This window comes from Alexandromys fortis, unplaced genomic scaffold (genome assembly GCF_014885135.2).
Source record: "Alexandromys fortis isolate MF-2015 unplaced genomic scaffold, M_Fortis_MF-2015_v1.1 scaffold_13, whole genome shotgun sequence".
Lineage (NCBI taxonomy): Eukaryota > Metazoa > Chordata > Mammalia > Rodentia > Cricetidae > Alexandromys > Alexandromys fortis.
In genome coordinates this window covers 3,280,111-3,297,379 of record NW_026067908.1, presented here as the reverse complement: position 1 = coordinate 3,297,379, position 17,269 = coordinate 3,280,111, and the positions used below count along the sequence as shown (strand labels likewise).

Sequence of the window (17,269 nt, the reverse complement as noted above, 5' to 3'; positions counted from 1 at the left end):
CACCTCACCCCCCCCCCCCCCCCCCCCCCCCCCACTTCTCCCTGCTCCTAATGTAAACCTGCCTGTCTCCTCTGGGATCTGGTCCAAGTCCTTCCCACCCCGGCTGCATCTGAAGGCTGTCCTCTCTTGCTTCCTCTAGTGACATCCTGGAGCGCAGGGCCAATCCAGGCAATTGGAATCGTCCTCCTGTCCCTTGCCTTTGTAAAGGGACAGCTCTAATCTAATGGTAGCCACGTGTTATGATGAGTCACAGTTAAGAGCTTCTGGGGCCCAGGAATGGTGGCCCGTTAACTCTTAATGGGCCAGGACTCTCTGCTAGATCTTGTAGGCTTCCTCGGAGTCTGCAAAGCCACCCCAGGTCTGTGTGCATAGTGGGCATCTGGGGACTGACCCTTCCCTCTAGAGTGAGAGGGGAGGAGACCTAAGGGAGAAGGGACTAAGTATGAGCTCTGGAGTTAGGAGGGCTGAGTTGCAGTTCCTGCTTGCCACTTATTGGAGTGGCTCAACACAGGTCACATGGACTCGACTGGCCCAGTTGCCACATCTGGACAATGGCAATTGTAGGGATTGTTTGAGAGGGCGAGTGTGAAGCCGCCTGCTAGCGGTGAGCGCTAACCCGCGTAATTTCCTGCCTTCTGGTCTCTGGCAAAACACTGCCCCCCCCCCCGCGTATCCCCTCCCCTCCCGTTGGACAAGTGGTTAGAATGAATGAATGTTCACGCCTGACTGCAGAAGCTAGACTTTCTCTGCTCAGATAGCGGGGCAATGCGGCTGGACCGCGGGAGCTCAGGTGCGGGGCGCGCGGGGACCGGGAGCTGTGGCCTAGGGGAGGCGGAGAAGAGGCGGAGAATGTTCCCGGCCCCACGGGTGGAGGCGCCCGCAGTTTCCGTAGTTGTTGTCTGCGCCACAGCTCTGAAGCCCCGGCCGGGCCGACCTTGAGAGCCGGAGTCTCACCTGGGGTTGGAGGGATGGGATGAGGGGGTGGAGAGGGCGGGCGCTGTGCAGCCAGGGCGCGGCCATGGCCCCACTGCGCGGGTGGGCAGCCCGAGACCGGCCCGGCCCCGCCGCCTTCCCCGCCCCCCGGCGCGCCCCTCCCCGGCCGCCGCGTCGCGGGGATCCGGCCGCAGCACCTGGGGCGCGCCTGGCGTCAGGCGCGCGCAGCGATGACCACGGCCGGTGGCCCGGGAGCCCTGCCCGCGGGGTGAGTGGCCGAGGCAGCCTCGGGGCGCGGGCCGTGCGGGGTGGATGCCGCGGGACCTCCCAGGAGGAGCCCCAGGACCGCACTGCGGCTCCAGCCGCTGGGCAGCCCGCGCCCCGCTGCCTCCCGGGGACCCTGGCTCAGTCAACTGTCCCCCTGGGTCCCAACTTTCTCTCCCTCCTTGTGGAGTGTGCACCCGTGGGGTGGGCCTTGTTACGATCAACCCTCCTTACAGATGAGGAAACTGAGGCATAGTTCTTAAGTGACTTGTCCTCCATTATCCAGGAGGTCAAGAGTGGGGAGTGAAATTTGAACACTGCATCCCCTTTAGGGTTGTTTAAGGTGTTTGAAGGGCTCTAAGCGTGCTCCGGCCCGGGATATTGGGTGTAGCAGAAACCTTGGCTGTCAGGGTGGTTAATGTCACTATCAACGTGGCTGTCTTGGTCGGCCCCACCCCCACCCCGCCGAAGTCACGGTCAGACCCCCTACATTTGGCGCAGCCAGCTGCTGTCTGGAGACAATCGGCGGCGGCTCTGCTGTTCCTGGGTCTCAGTGCTTGAAGCGAGTTGCTGGTCTCCCTGGCTGTGGGAGGTTGCTGGGCAGATCCTGCTCAGGTGAGCTGGGAGGGGTGCCCGCCCTACTTGGAGATCAGAACAGGGACAATATTTGCCAAGGGCCTGAGGCCTGACAGGTGAGCAAGGAGGAAAGGAGCCTGGTGCCACAGGACAGCTGGAAGCCTCCCCAGGGCCCGCTATGGTAGTATGGGTCTGAGTGCTTGGAAGTTTGGTGCCAGGGATACGGTGGCCTGGAGGAAGGCTAAGTTTTCCCTTCCTCATTTCTGTTGTATAACTTTGGTCAAGGCCTTCAACTCCCTGACTCCTGGCCCCTCCTTTGGAAAACACAAAGAGGCTGGGCTAGCTGTGCCCTCCCTGCTGAGGACTGAAGGCCTCACATCTGGAGCTTGGCCGGGTACTTTTCTGCACAACCCCATTTTTCAGAAGGTAGACACAGAGCAAGGCTTCCATCCACGAATCCCAGACTTCCCGGCTGGAAGCCACCCTGATCCCTCTGGCTCACACACCCACATCTATGCTTGAGTCCCTGGAATGACCCTGGGCTTCTCCAGCCCTGCTCTAAGCTTCCAGTCAGCACAAATCTCTAGCACAAACAGAACAACCGTCTTCTTGTATGCCTGAGGGCCCACTCTTTGATGCCAAACAGGTTCATCTGTCCATTCCCCTGTCCCAGTCAGTGTTATTCTTGCGGGGTTTGAGCAGAAGAAGGCCAAAGCAGAAGCATCTCCGTCTCCACCACAGACATTTACCTACTTAGTCACGCAGCAAACAGTCAGACCTCGTCTAGGTCTAACTCTGGGAAAGAATGGTCAAGTCTCAGATTTCCACCATATAACAATAATTTCTTGGCAGTGGCAATGGGGTGGGTTGAGACAGTCTCATGTAGTCCAGGCTACCCTTGCATTCTCTATGTAGCTGGGGATGACCCTGAACTCCTGATGTCCCCATCTCTACCTCCCACCCAGGTGGGACTACAGGCCTATGCTACCATGCCCAGCTAAAAAGTTGTGAAATGTTTTTAAGGCTTCAGAGGATATGATAAATAATTTTTAAGGATAGTTTGTTTTTAATTATATATACACACACACGCGCATGTGTGTGTGCGTGCGCACGTGTGTAGATGTATAAAGAGAAAGTCCAGAAGAGGGCATCAGAGCCCCTGTGCCTGTAGTTACAGGCAGTTATGAGCCACCTATGTGGGTCCTGGAACCAAACTCTGGTCCTCTGTGAGGATGGCACACATTCATAACCACTAAGCCCCCTATGGTAAATAATAAAATGGAAGCCAGGTGGTGGTGGCACACACCTTTATTCCCAGCACTTGGGAAATAGCGGCAGGTGGATCTCTGTGAGTTTGAGGCCAGCCTAGTCTGCAGAGCAAGTTCCCGGATAGCCAGGGCTGTTACACAGAGAAACCCTGTCTCGAAAACAAACAACAACAATAATCATAAAGCTGACCCCATGTTCTTGTCACGCTGTGTTGCCAGACATTAACCCTGTGCCCACACACTTTATTCTGTATTTGTTAGCGTCGTAAAACCCTCGTGGAGCCTCCCTCCTGCCTTCCCTCTCCAGAGATAACTGCCAGCCGGAATCGTGGGTTTATCATTTCCCATTTTTATCCTCCTGCTGAGTATAGGAAAATCAAAAAATATCCAGTTTGGGGATGGGGAGTATTTTTTGTTTGTTTGTTTGTTTTCCTGAGACAGGGTTTCTCTGTGTATCTTTGGCCGTCCTGGAACTCGCTCTGTAGACCAGGCTGGTCTTGAACCCGCAGAGATTCACCTGCCTCTGCCTCCCAAGTTCTGGGATTAAACGTGTGCGCTTTTTGTTTGATTGTTTACTTCCCTAAAGTTTGGGTTTGTGAAGTTTTGCCTTCTCGGTCCCACAGGCTGGTCCCTGTCACCCTGATACCTGCTTCATCACCCTGTGTAAAGACTCCACGTGTTTACTCCCCTTGTTAGACATTGGGGTGGTTCCCTGTGTCCTGCTATTCAAACACAGAATATTCCTGTATGGCTGTCTTTTGCCTCTGTGGTGGCCCTCAAGGGTTACTGGTGCACACTCTAGCACCGCCTCCCTCATCCCCTTCTTCCTCTTCCCCTCCGCCTCTCTTTATTTCCTTCTGATAGGATCTCAATGTGTGGTCCTTGTCTGGCCTCAGACTCCAGATCCTTCTGCCTCAGCCCTCCTGAGTGCCAGACCGTAGGAGTGCGCCACCACACCTGGCTTGTTCCTTTACAAAATCAGTGCTTGCTGAGAGAATTGACAGCAATGGAAAAGAATAACCACACGGGGTGGCAATGGCGCACCCATTTAGGCAGGTGGATCTCTGTCAGTTAGAGGCCAGTCTGGTCTACAGAGTGAGTACCTGGACAGCCAGAGCTGTTACACAAAGAAAACAAACAAAAAAAGAATAACCAGTAATAGTTCATGAGTACTTCCTGCCTCTGTCTTCCCTCACAACCCTGGGGTGTAGGGACCATTAGGCCCATTGTATTGACAAGGAAATAAAGGCTTGTAAGGCTGGAGAACTTTCTGCTGGCTGGGGTGGAGCTCAGTTGTATGGTACGTGTCTAGCATGCACAGAGCCCTGGGTTTGATCCCCTAGCACAGAATAAAGCTGGGTGTGACGGAACATGCCTGCAATCTCAGCACGCGGGAGGTGGAGGCAAGAGGATCAAGCGCATTCAAGCTCATCCTTGGCTACATAGTGAGTTCCAGGCCGGCCTTCGATATAAGAGACCCAGTCCAGTCTCAAAAGACGAAAACACAAAGCCTTTACCAGGTGATCAAGAGACTGCAGAGCTACCTCAGCCCGACCTGTCTGCTTTCAAAGCTCTAAGAGACCTTGGCGTGTTAAGTCATGCCTTGGAGTACAGGCAGTGTGTAGCTAAGGGCTGTAGGAGTGTGGGGCTTTGAATGAAACCTCTTGACCATACTGGAAGCTTAGAAAGGTCAATTCAGAGCCACAACCCCCCGTGGATACCCACTGCATTCTTTGAACTGGAGTCCTGCACCACCAAAGGGCAGAACAGAGATTAAAATCCAGGCCTGGCTCTAGTCTGCTCCCTGAGTGACTGTCCTGGCTGAGGTTAAGGTCAGTCTCCCAGTGACCTTGTCGTGAGCCCAAGCCCAAGCCCAGGGAGATGGGAAGGGAAGAGGAATAGAGTGGCCCCAGCTGCCTGGCTCTCTCCTACACCCCCCCCTCCCCGGAAGATTGCTTCTCACTGTGGCCTTCTGTGTGTGCATGTATGTGGGGGGAGGGGGGTTAGGGGGAGGGAGTGAACGCGTATGTATCTGAATGGGACATGCTTGTGCCTAACACCCTATGGAGGTCTCCAACTCAGTGGCCCTGCATCCCCATCCTTTACCCATGCCTGAATGTCCTTAAGGCACAGCAGAGAGGCCACCATCACCACAAGGATGTAAGTTGGCAGAACAAGGTATCCTGGAACAGAAAGGCCAGGATGGACTTGGGGCCTCCTTCCTAGCCAGGGCAGGGAAAGCCTGGGGAAAGCCCTGTGCTTTGCCCCTGCAGAAGCCCTGGGAGGAGTTGCCCAGGCTGCAGTGTCTTCATGCTTATCTGTCAAAGGCAGATAAGAGCTCAGCTGGGAGGAGGATTGAGGGAAATTGTCCTACAGCTAATTTAGATAAAGCTTGAGTGATCTCTTGGTGGATGGAGAGGTGTCCGTGCCATTAATCCCATAGGAGTCTTCCTGGGCTCCCCGGCCAGGCCCTGCTTCATCTCTCCACCCAGCAGGCTTTCTGGACTGTCCTCAGCCTGTCGAGCCTGCTGGGCCTCGGAACCACCTTGTGGCACTGCCACCTTTACCCGCTCCGTTCCGGAACCTTCATGGATTTCTTTCTGTGCCCTGGGTTCAGTGCGGTGCCATCTGGCTGAGATACCTTCTTGTGCCCAAGCTGAGTTAGGGCCTCTTCAGTCCCAATGCTTTCCACAGCCACAGCCCTGTTAACTGTGGCTGTCACTGCTCTGGTAGCTCAGGACCTTTCAGAAGACTGAGCTCCTCAAGGGCAAGGTTCCAGTCTGGGGCCACTCTGTTCCCAGAGCCCAGACTGAGCAGCAACCAAGAGAGAGAGCTCAGTCAGTGTGGTGGGAGGGAAGACAGAGGAAAAATGGGTTCAAAGCTATCTCTAGGGGCGGTGTGGGGAGTCATTGTAGGGGGGTCACTGTAGACCTTCCTCACTTCAGTTAGGACAAAGAGGTGCTGTGTGTCTTTCCCACTTCTCCTTGGGATGTGGTGAGGGGTAGGATGTTGGCAAAAATGAGAGGGAGGCTTTTGCCTCTGCACTTGGTGGATGTGAGCCTCTTGATCCGTGAGGCTCAGCCGATGGATACTGACATAGGCAGAAACTGAGAGCCCAACCCTTGACTCTGTGCCTAGTCAATTTGGCGTCTGTGGCTCTGTTTTCTCATCTGCAGTGTGCATAGCCCCATGTCACAAAGCACTTTCAGGGTACAAAGGAAGAATGCCATTGAGCACTCGTAGCACGATGCTTGCAGCTTCCTAGTTAATTCACACAACAGAGATGAATGGGTTGGACACTGGTTGCTAGGCTGGGCCCTGAACACAAAGGAAGACAGGCCTGCCAGACTCCATGAGAGGAAGGCCAGCCTGCTTTGGGTGGGGCCTTTTATGACCATGGAAAGGAAGTGAGTGGGTCTTCGCTCTCAGAGACATGAGGAGCCATGATGGATTTGAATTAACATGGTCAGATCTGTGCTTTCAAAAGGTATCCGTGGCTGTAAAGACAGGGCTGGGTTAGAAGGGTGAGTGTTTCCTAAATTCTGCCTTCGGAATGATTTCCTGGGGGCTGGGTGGGTTACACTAGGCACCCTCTAAGATGCCCTCCTGAACCCCTTGACAGCCACAGGTCCTCCCTAGCGGTGGGAGCTGGAGGGTGACTGGAAACAAGCTGTGGTCACTGCACCTTTGAGACTCAGGAACCTCTGGTGGTCACTCAAGACAGGGGAGGGGAGGTTTGGGACTTGCACTGCATGAAGACTCAAAACCCAACCTCCTTCCTCTGCACTTAAATAGGGGCCCCTGGAGTTCCAGCCTCAGTGAACAGGAAGGGGCGTGGCTGGGAAGAATCTCTCAGTGGAGAAAGTATTTCCCTAAAAATGACAAACATTGGTTGATTTTTCCTGCAAGAGCTGGAAATCCACGTTACCTTTGAGGACCTAGAATCCTTAAAGTAAAATAGTGATTTTTTTTTTTCAGTCTCAGGGTGGCAGCACCCAGGGAACCTGGCCAAAGTCAACAGAGCCCTTCCTGAAGGAATGGGTCCTCATCCCAAGGTCCCTTTTGGAATTACTCAAATGTGAGTTACCAATAAAAGTAGAAAACACACAAGGAAACAAGCCACTGTGAGTGACAGGCGCCAGAAGCAATAATCAGCAACATTATTTTCTCTGAGGATCTAAAATGCTAAATTAATGTATAATTAGTTGTGTTTACGATGTGTGAAGAAGTCGAAGCTGAATCGGAAACAATAAGCTGGGAACCAGTCAGTAGCTGTCTAAAATAACCGACTAGATTTGAAATAAGGGTCTAGTGGAATCCCTGGAAATGAAGACCACAGTCAACATGAAGAACCCAGCAAGCAACTAGCAAGTTCCACATCCAAAGAGGAACTAGCACAAGAATGCCCTGCAAAGGGAGTGGGGAGCTGTGTGTTAAGGGGATCCCTAAAGGAAGTGCTCAGCCTGTAACCCCAGTTGTTGGGAGACTGGGGCAGGAGGGCTGAGCTGAGTGTTTGAGGCCAGTTTGGATGGCTGTCTTAGTCTCTTTCTTCTTTTAGGTTTACTTATTTTATCTAAACGAAGTCTTGCTGACATGTATCTGTGTGTGTGTCACATGTGTGCCTAGAGCCTGCAGCCTCTTCCCCCTGGAAGTGAAGCCATCATGCCGGTGCTGGGAATTGAACTGTGGTCCTCCGCGAGAGCAGCAAGTGCTCTAAACTGCTGAGCTACCTCTCCCGGCTCTCCCTATCTTAGTTTCTTTTCCTGTTGTTGCGATAAAATAACTCTGATAAGAGCAGTTTAAGAAAGAAGGGATTATTCTGGGTTTGCAGTTCCTGGGGGATGCTGTCCGTCTTGCTGGGTAAAGTGTGGTAGCAGGAAGTTGACTGCCCACATCACATCCACACTTAGGAAGCAAAGAATGAGCAGGAAGCAGAGATGGACTATAGAGCCTGAAGGCCATCCCTAGAGCTGGACTGTAGGGCCTGAAGGTCACCCCTAGAGCTGGACTATAGGACCTGAAGGTCACCCCTAGAGCTAGACTATAGAGCCTGAAGGTCACCCCTAGAAGCTAGACTGTAGAGTCTGAATGCCACCCCTAGAGCTAGACTATAGAGCCTGAAGGCTACCCCTAGAGCTGGGCTATAGGACCTGAAGGCCACCCCTAGATCTGGGCTGTAGAGACTGAAGGCCACCCCTAGAGCTGGACTATAGGACCTGAAGGCCACCCCTAGATCTGGGCTATAGAGACTGAAGGTCACCCCTAGAGCTGGGCTGTAGAGTCTGAAGGCCACCCCTAGAGCTGGGCTGTAGAGTCTGAAGGTCACCCCTAGAGCTGGGCTGTAGAGCCTGAAGGTCACCCCTAGAGCTGGACTGTAAAGCCTGAAGGCCATCCCTAGAGCTGGACTATAGGACCTGAAGGCCACCCCTAGAGCTGGACTATAGGACCTGAAGGTCACCCCTAGTGGTCCACTTCCCTCAGGAAAACCCCATTTCCTAATGGATTCACAACCTCCCTAACCAGCGCCACCAGCTGGGGACTGAGTGTTCGTGTAAGAGCCCATAGGTGACATTTCACATCCAAACTATCAGAGCTACATAGTAAGACCCTGTCTTAAAAGACAAGGGCTGGCAAGATGACTCAGCAGGTAACGAGGCTTGCTGCCGAGCCTGAGGATCTGAGTTCGATGCCTGTGACATACATGGCAGGAGACGACCATCTCCCACAAGTTATCATCAGGTGATCTCCACACATGACGTATCTCTCTATCAACTTGGAAAGGGTCTTTATTATTTAAAATACAAGTACCAAAAACCACCACCGATAAATGGGTGCAGAACCTAAGAGAGATGGAGAAAGGGTCCCTTATGGAACATGAAATGTGGTATGAAAGGGGCTAAGACTGGGTAAGGAGGTCACAGAAGAGGAGAGGGGAGCTTTCCTGGCAGACTTGGGTCACCGTGAAAGCAGCTTGGCCCAGAGGCCCGCAGATGCAGACGTAGAGACAGGCGGGTGAGCAATGAAGACCAGGGAGAGGGGTGGGTCAAAGATGGCTATCAGACTTCTGGCATGAGAAACTGGGTGGAGGTGTGTTACTCATTAAAGTGGCAAGGCTGAGAGGGAACAGGCTAGGGAGAAGGTGCAAGAGGCAAGCTTTGACTGCTTCTCAGTTTGCCTGGGAGGATCTGCTGCCAGGCCTCAGGGTAGGTGTGGGACTTGGCCTAAGTGGAGAACTTCTTTTCAACTGGGATTTGAAGATCAGGATTTTCTCCAGCAGTGTGGCAAGCTTCTATAAGAACCTCCTTCTAGTGCACACCTTTAATCCCAGCACCCAGGCGGGTGGATCTCTGTGAGTTCCAGGCTATCCTGACCTACAGAAAGAGTTCCAGGATAGCCAGGGGCTACATAGAGAGACCCTGTCTCAAAAAACTAGCAAGACTTCGTCCATTCAAATCAGACTCCTGGAGAAGTGGCATTTTCATTTTTCTGAAGGGAAAGTTGAGACCCAGGAAGGTCCTGGCCTTCATTCATTCATTCATTCATTCCTCACTCCCTCCCTCACGAGTTTGTTAGGAGCCTGCTTTGTGCCAGACACTGGAGCTGGGGATACAGAAGGGTAGAAGCAAGATTCCTGCTTTTTAGAAGCTTGTATTTTAGTGGCAGGAGACAGACAATAAATATGTAGGTAGGATGTTGAGAGCTATAGCGGAACTTGAGGACCAGAAGAGGGCCAGGTATGTAGGAGATAGCATCAGGAAAGTGACTTAAGTATGGAAGGCTCTGGAATGCTCATATAGAACCATTGCCCTCCACGGCCTATTGTGACAGGGTCAGTTCTAGGTATAGAGTATAGGCCTGATGTCAGTAAGAACCTGGCGAAAGAAATACCTCGAGAGGGACAACGTGGAATCCGTGTTGGGTGGTGCCCTTCCGGGAGTCAGCAATGCCCAATGGGTCAGAAGGGCCACAAGGGCTCTCTTTACACTTGTGAAGGGTAAGAAGCATCCCTTCTTATGGCTTCCTTGCTCCCCATCCTCAATCCCATCCCCTCCCGCCATTGAGTCCCAGATGACACCCTGACATCTTCCATCATTGGGGATGCTGAGAGGTCCCTGTGTTTAGCACGGAAGAGGATGTCTCAGCCCAGAGGAGGCTTAGTTGTCAGGTCAACCAAGCCAGTGAGGCTCTGTCCTGGTCAGGAGAGGCCAAAGACCCCATCAGTCACGTGTCTGTTTCTTCTCTCAGGTCTCCTGTGAGCAGCCTCCATGAGGCCCTGGACCAGTGCATGACAGCCCTGGACCTCTTCCTCACCAACCAGTTCTCAGAAGCACTCAGCTACCTCAAACCCAGGTGAGCTCAAGGGGTGGGTGTGCACACATGCAAGTGCTCATGTAGGGACGGACATGGATTGGGGGAGCCCTGTGAATATGTCACACTGACTCCTGAAAAGTTTTATCCAAATGGCCCAAGCACCCCTCTCCCACAGTGTGTGAGCAGCCAGGTGGTTTGCACAGTCATTGAGGGCTGGTGACTTCCACTGCAGGTGATTTCCTGTTCCCTTTTCCAGCCAGTCTGAACTGTTCTCTGGGCCTTTGGGTAGTGACAAGGACTGTACTTTGAGGCACTTCTCCAGTGTTTTCTGTTGGTCTGTTTGTTTAATTTTGAGACAAGGTCTCCGAGCCAACCTCTGACTTGAGATTCTCCTGCCTCTGCCTCCCAAGGGCTAGGATTCCCAGCATGCACCACCAGGCCTGGCAAACTGTTTCTAAATAATATATGCATGCAGGGTTTTTTTCCTAATCCCAATCCCCATATCTATTTGGTTTTTAAAGCTGAGGTATAATTCAGATACCATAAAATTCACTTTTAATAAAACAATTTATTTGTGTGAGTGTGTGTGTGTGTGTGTGTGTGTGTGTGTGTGTGTGTGTGTGTATGTATGTATGTGTAGGCTAGAGGATAACTCTAGGGAGTCAGGTCTCTTGCTGCCACCTTGTGTGGCCCTGGGATTAAACTTGGTCTTTCAGGCCTGCATAAAGCTGAGCGATCTCATTATCCCAAAATTCACCGCTTTGTCACTTTAAAAACTCATCTCTTAGTAGACACGACTGTAGTTGTCACTGGGTGTGTGGTGCACACCTCTACTCCCAGTACTTGGAGGCAGAGGCAGGTGGATCTCAGTGAGTTTGAGGCTAGGCCTGGTCTTATAGTGAGTTTCAGGACAGCCAGGGTAACACAGAAAGATCCTTTCTAAAAAGAAAAGAATTTAGCTTTCTTACCTGGATATGATGGTGCCCTTCACCCCAGAACTTAGAAGGCAGAGACAAAGTTCTTGAGTTCAAAGTCATCCTCTGTTAGAGAACAAATTCAAGGCCAGCCTGGGCTATATGAGCTCTTTACCCTGAAAAGTAAAAACAAAAAACAAAAAAATTTAGCTTTCTTTCCCACAGGCCCCACGTTGTTTCCCTCGTCCCCTTACTGTATTACAATATTTAACCAAATTACTAATTGAGATTATTATACCTTCATAATCACTGCATCTCTTATATCTTTGTCAGCACACACACACACACACACACACACACACACACACACACACACACCTCAAAACCAAACCCACAGCTCTCATCCTAAACGGAACAGGAGAGAGTTTATTCTGGCACCCATTTTGAGTGACTGCATCCTGGGAGCACAGATTGAGGTTACCCCAAATTCCATGTTCCAGTATGGAAGCAGTCTCACGAAAATTTTTTCATAGTTTTCCAGAACAGATAAAATCGTAAATCAAGGCAAGTGTACAATACATTAGTGGGTACATCAGAGAGACAGAACAAGATGAGGGAGGCCTTGCTACAGTCTCAGGATGCTCTTACGGCAGTCTTGGCTTCTGGATTGGTGGGAGCTGGTGGTCCACTAAGGTCATAGATTCCATGTTAGTTCCGACACAGGCGTGGGCCAGGAATGGCTGGAGCCCTAGATAAGGTAACTAGCCTGTTGGACCCGAGACATTCCGGTCTCTCATTTCAGGAGTTTTCCTTCGTTATTATTGCTCACTGTCAGGATGAGTTGTGTGTTTGATGAGCTGGGTGGCGTTTCCTTGCTGGACTTGTTAGTGGTCTTAGCTCCTCATCTCCTGGTGTGATGTCTTTTACACCCTCCACAGGGTGACCCCATCACGAGTTCCCCCAGATATTCAAACATACCACGTGAACTGCGAGCGAATCTACCATAGCTCTTGTGCTGGCTAGTTTTCTGTCAGCTTGACACAAGCTAGGGTCATCTGTGAGGAGGGAGCCTCATTTGGGAAAAAGCCTCCGGAATTTCAGGCTGTAGGCAAGCTTGTTGGGCATTTTCTTAATTAGATTACTTTGATGTGGAAGAGCCTAGTCCACCGTGGGTGGGGCCATTCCTGGGCTGGTGGTCCTGGGCGGGTGGTCCTGGGCTGGTGGTCCTGGGCTGGTGGTCCTGGGCTGGTGGTCCTGGGCTGGTGGTCCTGGGCTCTATAAGAAAGCAGGCGGAGCAAGCCAGTAAGCAGCGCCTTCCATGGCCTCTGCATCAGCTCCTGCCCCCAGGATCCTGCCCTGGTTGAGTTCCTGTCCTGAGTCCGTCCGTGATGAAGAGTGATGTGGAAGTGTAAGCCTAACAAACCCTTTCCTCCCCAAGTCGCTTTGGTCATGGTGTTCGTAACAGCAACAGTGACCCTAATCCTGGTTCCTCCTCCAGTGTGATCTGTGTGTCCCTTCTCAGAGCTGTTTCTGGTCTTCTACTCTTCCTGTCTGTCCAGGTTTCAGAGCAGTGGGCAGGGACAAAGGTCTCTTTCATTCTGTAGTTTTGTAATCGACTCTTTCTGTTCTAGGAAGTTTCCTTATTCTTCTGTTCCCTTTCCTTCAGCCAGGTGTTGGCCTTCCCAGGTGAGCCTTCCCTAAGCTTCGCCTTCCCTCCCTTCTCCTTTACGTGTCTTTTTGAAGGTGTGTGCGTGTGTGTGTGCATGTATGCGTGTGTGTGCGCGTGTGTGCATGTGTGTATGTGTGTGCACGTGTATGCATGTGTGTTGTGTGTGCATGTATGCATGTGTGCGCGTGTGTGTATGTGTGTGCATTTGTGCGCACACGCGTGTGTATGTGTGTGTACATGCATGCGTGTGGGGGGCACTGCACACATGTTGAGGTCAGAGCACAACTTTCAGGAGTCCGTTCTCTCCCTCCACCATGTGGACTCAGGGATTGAACTAAGGTCTTCAGGCTTTGGAGCAAGCGCCTTTACTCACTGAGCCATCTTGCTGAGCCCTCCCTGCATTTCCGCCTTTTCCCTCGGAGTGTCATTAAGTTCTTCCCTTGACTTTGTTCCCTCCATGATGCCGTGAGTAATTTCCTAGTGCTCACTGTTTCTCTGCATATTCTTTTTGGTCCTTAATATCTATCTTTTCTTTCTTTCTTCTTTTTTTTTAACTCTTGTACACGTGTGTGATGTGCGTGTGTCAGGGTTTGTGTAAATGTGTGTGTGCAGGCATGTGGGGGCCTAAGGCTGATGGTGGAATCATCCTTGATTGCTCTCCTACCCCATCAGTTGAGGCAGGGTCTTGGAATCAAGCCCACAGCCTGCTCGTGTGGCTAGTCTTGCTACCCAGCTTGCTCTGAGGGGTCCCCGATCTCCACATCCTTGGGGTAGAATCCCAGGTGGGCCACCACGCCACCCAGCATTTATGTGGGGCTCTGGGGATCTTCCAGTCCCTGTACTCAGACTGCAACTGTTTTAACTGCTGAGCTGGTTTTCCAGTCCCCCTTTATATTTTTACTTGTATTTTATGCATGTTGGTGTTTGCCTGCATGTGTGTCTTTGCATCATGTGTGTCCCTGGTACCCAGGCAAAGAACCGGAAGAGCGATTCAGATCCCCTGGAAGTGGAGTTTAAAAAAGTTGTGAACTGTGAACCATCGTGTAGGTGCTCGGAATTGAACCTGGGTTCTTAGCGAGGTGAACGCCTTTAACTGCTGAGTCATATATCCAGCCATCATCTCTTTTTTATTGGAGACAAAATCTTACTATTTAGTCCAGGATGACCCCAAACTTGAGATCCTCCTGCCTCAGGTTGCCCATTTCTGGGATTGCAGGTGTGTGCCACCACACCTGGAGCCCAGGATGCCTGCCCCACTTGTGGGACATGCTGTTTCCCTGTGCCAGTCTGGGGGGTCAGTAGCATGTTCCCTGCACCTCACCTTAGGGCAACCAAAATTATCAGATGTCTCAGGGAAGTAAAGTCATACCCCACCCATGACAACCAAAGACTCTTTCCAGAAACTGTCAGATTTCCTTCTGCAGAGCGGAGACAGAAGCTCCTCATCACCTTCCCTGAGAACCACGGCTCTAGAGTGGTGGTCACCAGTAACAGCCACAGGCCCTGGTCCCATTTATAGCCATTGAAACTTCAGAGAAGGCTGGATCCACAGCCATTCATGATTCCGTGCTGAACACGGGTCTGCTTGGCCGTTTTGCCCCTGGTGAGGTGGGTAGCACCTTTCTGTGCTCCTTGGGCTTAACAGGGTTTGCCACAGTCCCTTCCTTCTCTGCCTCTGCTATCCAGATGCCACGTCTCTGAATAAGACTGTCTGTCTTGCTGGCTTATGATTCTCAGCACTGTCTCCGGGCGCTGTCTGGAACACAGAGGCAACTCCAGTAATTTTTCCTGTTGAATAAATGACCATGGCTTGTCAGTGGCAGAGCTTGGATGCAAATCCAAGTCCGCCCTGTGCTGCAGGCTGCATTCTGACTGCTGGGCTCTCCCAGGTCTCATGCAGGGTGGCATGGTCACCTTGCTTGGAAGGGCCTCATGTGGCTCCTCCCAGAGAGGAGGGAGGCCCTGGAAAAGGGCATGCGCCGAGAGAGATAGGTGAGTTCCCGGTACAGGAAGTTCAGGGTATGCCCATGCCATGTCTTGGAGCTTCTTTGAGACGGGCCAGGTAGTTCTGGGGAGATGGCAGGGAGAGGAAATTGCTCTCTGAGAAGGATGACAGTCTCAGCGGAGGCTGACTCAGCTCAGAAGTCACCTGTCTGCAGGGCGGTTCCCTGCAACCTTGCTCAGGGCAGCTTGGGGAGTGGGCAGTTATGTGGCCCTGGCCTACGGTTCCCAACTGGGTCCAGCAGAAGGTCTGAGGGCTCTGGATGGGGACCCCAGATGTTGAGGCTCAGGTGGGGAAGGAGGGCTGGCAAGGATTTGACAAGGCCTCAGTCTTGATTGCTAGTGGAGAAAGAGGGGGCCCACCCTCTGCACTCTCCCCTATCATGACAGCTGGTTTGGGCCCTAGGAGGTGGGATTCCAGGGAGCCTCTTTTCACAGAGCTGAGTTCAGCTCAGGGGTCCAAGTGCCACATGTACAAACAAGAGGTTGTGAGCATACAGAAAACTCTGGATGTCTGAACTCGGGGGTTCACCATACCTCTGCATCCCATTTCCCAATCTAGGTGGTGGGCTGGTGAGGGCCAGGATTCCTGGCCACAGGTACATGTTGGGGCCTTGGGTCTCAGACTAGAAATTCCACTTTGTCTGCCAGCTGCCTGGGCAGGGCTTCCTCCTTCCGGGCCCAACAGGTGTGGCTGGGAGGGTGGGGCTGAGTCCTGGGGCTCAGGATGCAAAGGAAGAGGGAGAGAGAAGCAGGGAGAGACCCTGGGAAAGAGGCTGGGAAGCTGGGGATGTTCTGAGAGATGCTGGTGGTCTTGCTAGGGAAGCCACTCAAGGATGTGACTCTGGACGCTGGTGGGAAGAGGGACTCACATCTACCGAGCAGGGGTGGTGTGGCCTGAGAGCTGAAAACAATTTCAGTCACCCAAGAAGCTCCCGAACAGAAAGATCATTGTATTCATTTTTCTCTTTCTTTCCTTTGTTTCTTCCCTTCCTTCCTCCCCCACTCCCCATTTTCTGTGTGTGTGTGTGGTCTCTGGCTGGCCTGGAACTTGCCGTTTAGACCAGGATAGCCTCGAACTCACAGAGATCCACCTGCCTCTGCCTCCCGAGTGCTGGGATTAAAGGTGTGCTCTACCATGCCCGGCCGTATTTGTTTTTCTACAGAGGGGAATCCTGAGACTCAGAGAAGCCAAGAGACCTAACAGAGTCAGGTGACTGTCACAGCCAAGATTCCAGCCTGTGTCTGAGGGACTCTAAAGTCCAGGTTCAGCACCCCCACCCCCAGCAACAGGCAGCCAGATCCTTTCCATTGGCCACTATTCCTACACAGTCATGGCTGGAAGGTGCTGGGAACCGGCAGGACTGGGAGAAATCCAGTCTTCTGTTCCTTTGGTCCTCAAGAATTCTGACCTATAGCAGGTAGATAATGGTGCATGCCTCTAATCCCAGCACTGGGGAAGCGAGGGAGATCTGTTTTGTGAAATCTAAGACCCTGCCTCAAAACAAAACAAAACAAACCAAAAACCAAAAACCTCACCTCTGAGGGTTACCCAGAAGGAGAAGAGTAATGTCCACAGGCTTTGCTAGTTTAATTAGAAAGGAAGACGGTCAAAGTCATGTGATCTAACCATAAAACCCTTATGAAACCTCGCCATCTCTCCTCTGACGTTCCCGGCATTGGCGTGGTACTGAGGAGTTTAGAAAATAATTGACAAAGGTACTTGGGGAAGGGACCGAAACCGTGCAGGCTTCTGCCATGGCAGGCAAGCTGTTCCCCTGCCAGCCTCAGCAGCCCCAGCCCTCCAGCACCATCACCCCCTGTTGCTAGGGTAACAGCCAAGTTCCAGGCTGCTAAGGGGTCCCTCCAAGTGCAACGAGGAACTGGCATTTTTCCAGCTATTAATGCCCACTGCTGTCTCCACATTGGGCTAAATCTGCCCCTCATACCATGGGACACTCCTTAGTCTAGAAGCTTGGGTCAGTGGAGGCTGGGGAGGCAGGAGGTGAGGGCTTTCTGAGGCTGTCCTGGTTCAACCTTGCCACATCAGACCACAGAAGTGAGTCACACCAAGCCCTGCCCCCACGGTCCCCACAGTCTGCAGAGGAGAGTTAAACTTGTGCTCACGGGCAGAGTGTGGTCTGTGCCCTGTCAGAGGCATGTGGTTCCCTAGGAGAAACCTGGATTCCCAGGGGTCCTGAAGGCTGAGGGCTGTGGTGACTGAGTCAGAAAGACAGCTCAAGCTGGAGGAGCAGCCTGGGCGAGGCCCGGGAAGAGGAAAGTGTGTGTGTGTGGGGGGGGGGGGGGGGGGGGGGGGGGGGGGGGGGGGGGGG

General features: G+C 52.4%; 1 protein-coding gene across 6 annotated transcripts in view; it reads left to right on the top strand.

Moving 5' to 3' along the window:
* The window catches only part of Ttc39a (tetratricopeptide repeat domain 39A), a 53,573-nt gene that overhangs the window by 10,484 nt on the left and 25,820 nt on the right, over nt 1-17,269 (top strand). For 2 of the 6 annotated variants that reach the window (XR_007590740.1, XM_050136301.1), the window contains exon 2: nt 10,287-10,391. Coding sequence is in view for 5 of the 6 variants with exons in the window: in XM_050136301.1 (XP_049992258.1) it covers nt 10,287-10,391 (105 nt within the window). In the remaining variant the exon portion in view is untranslated. Of the gene's footprint in view, nt 1-336; nt 359-723; nt 791-1,044; nt 1,202-7,097; nt 7,120-10,286; nt 10,392-17,269 lie in introns of those variants that run through there. The other 4 variants (XM_050136305.1, XM_050136304.1, XM_050136303.1 and 1 more) reach the window with 4 other exon arrangements.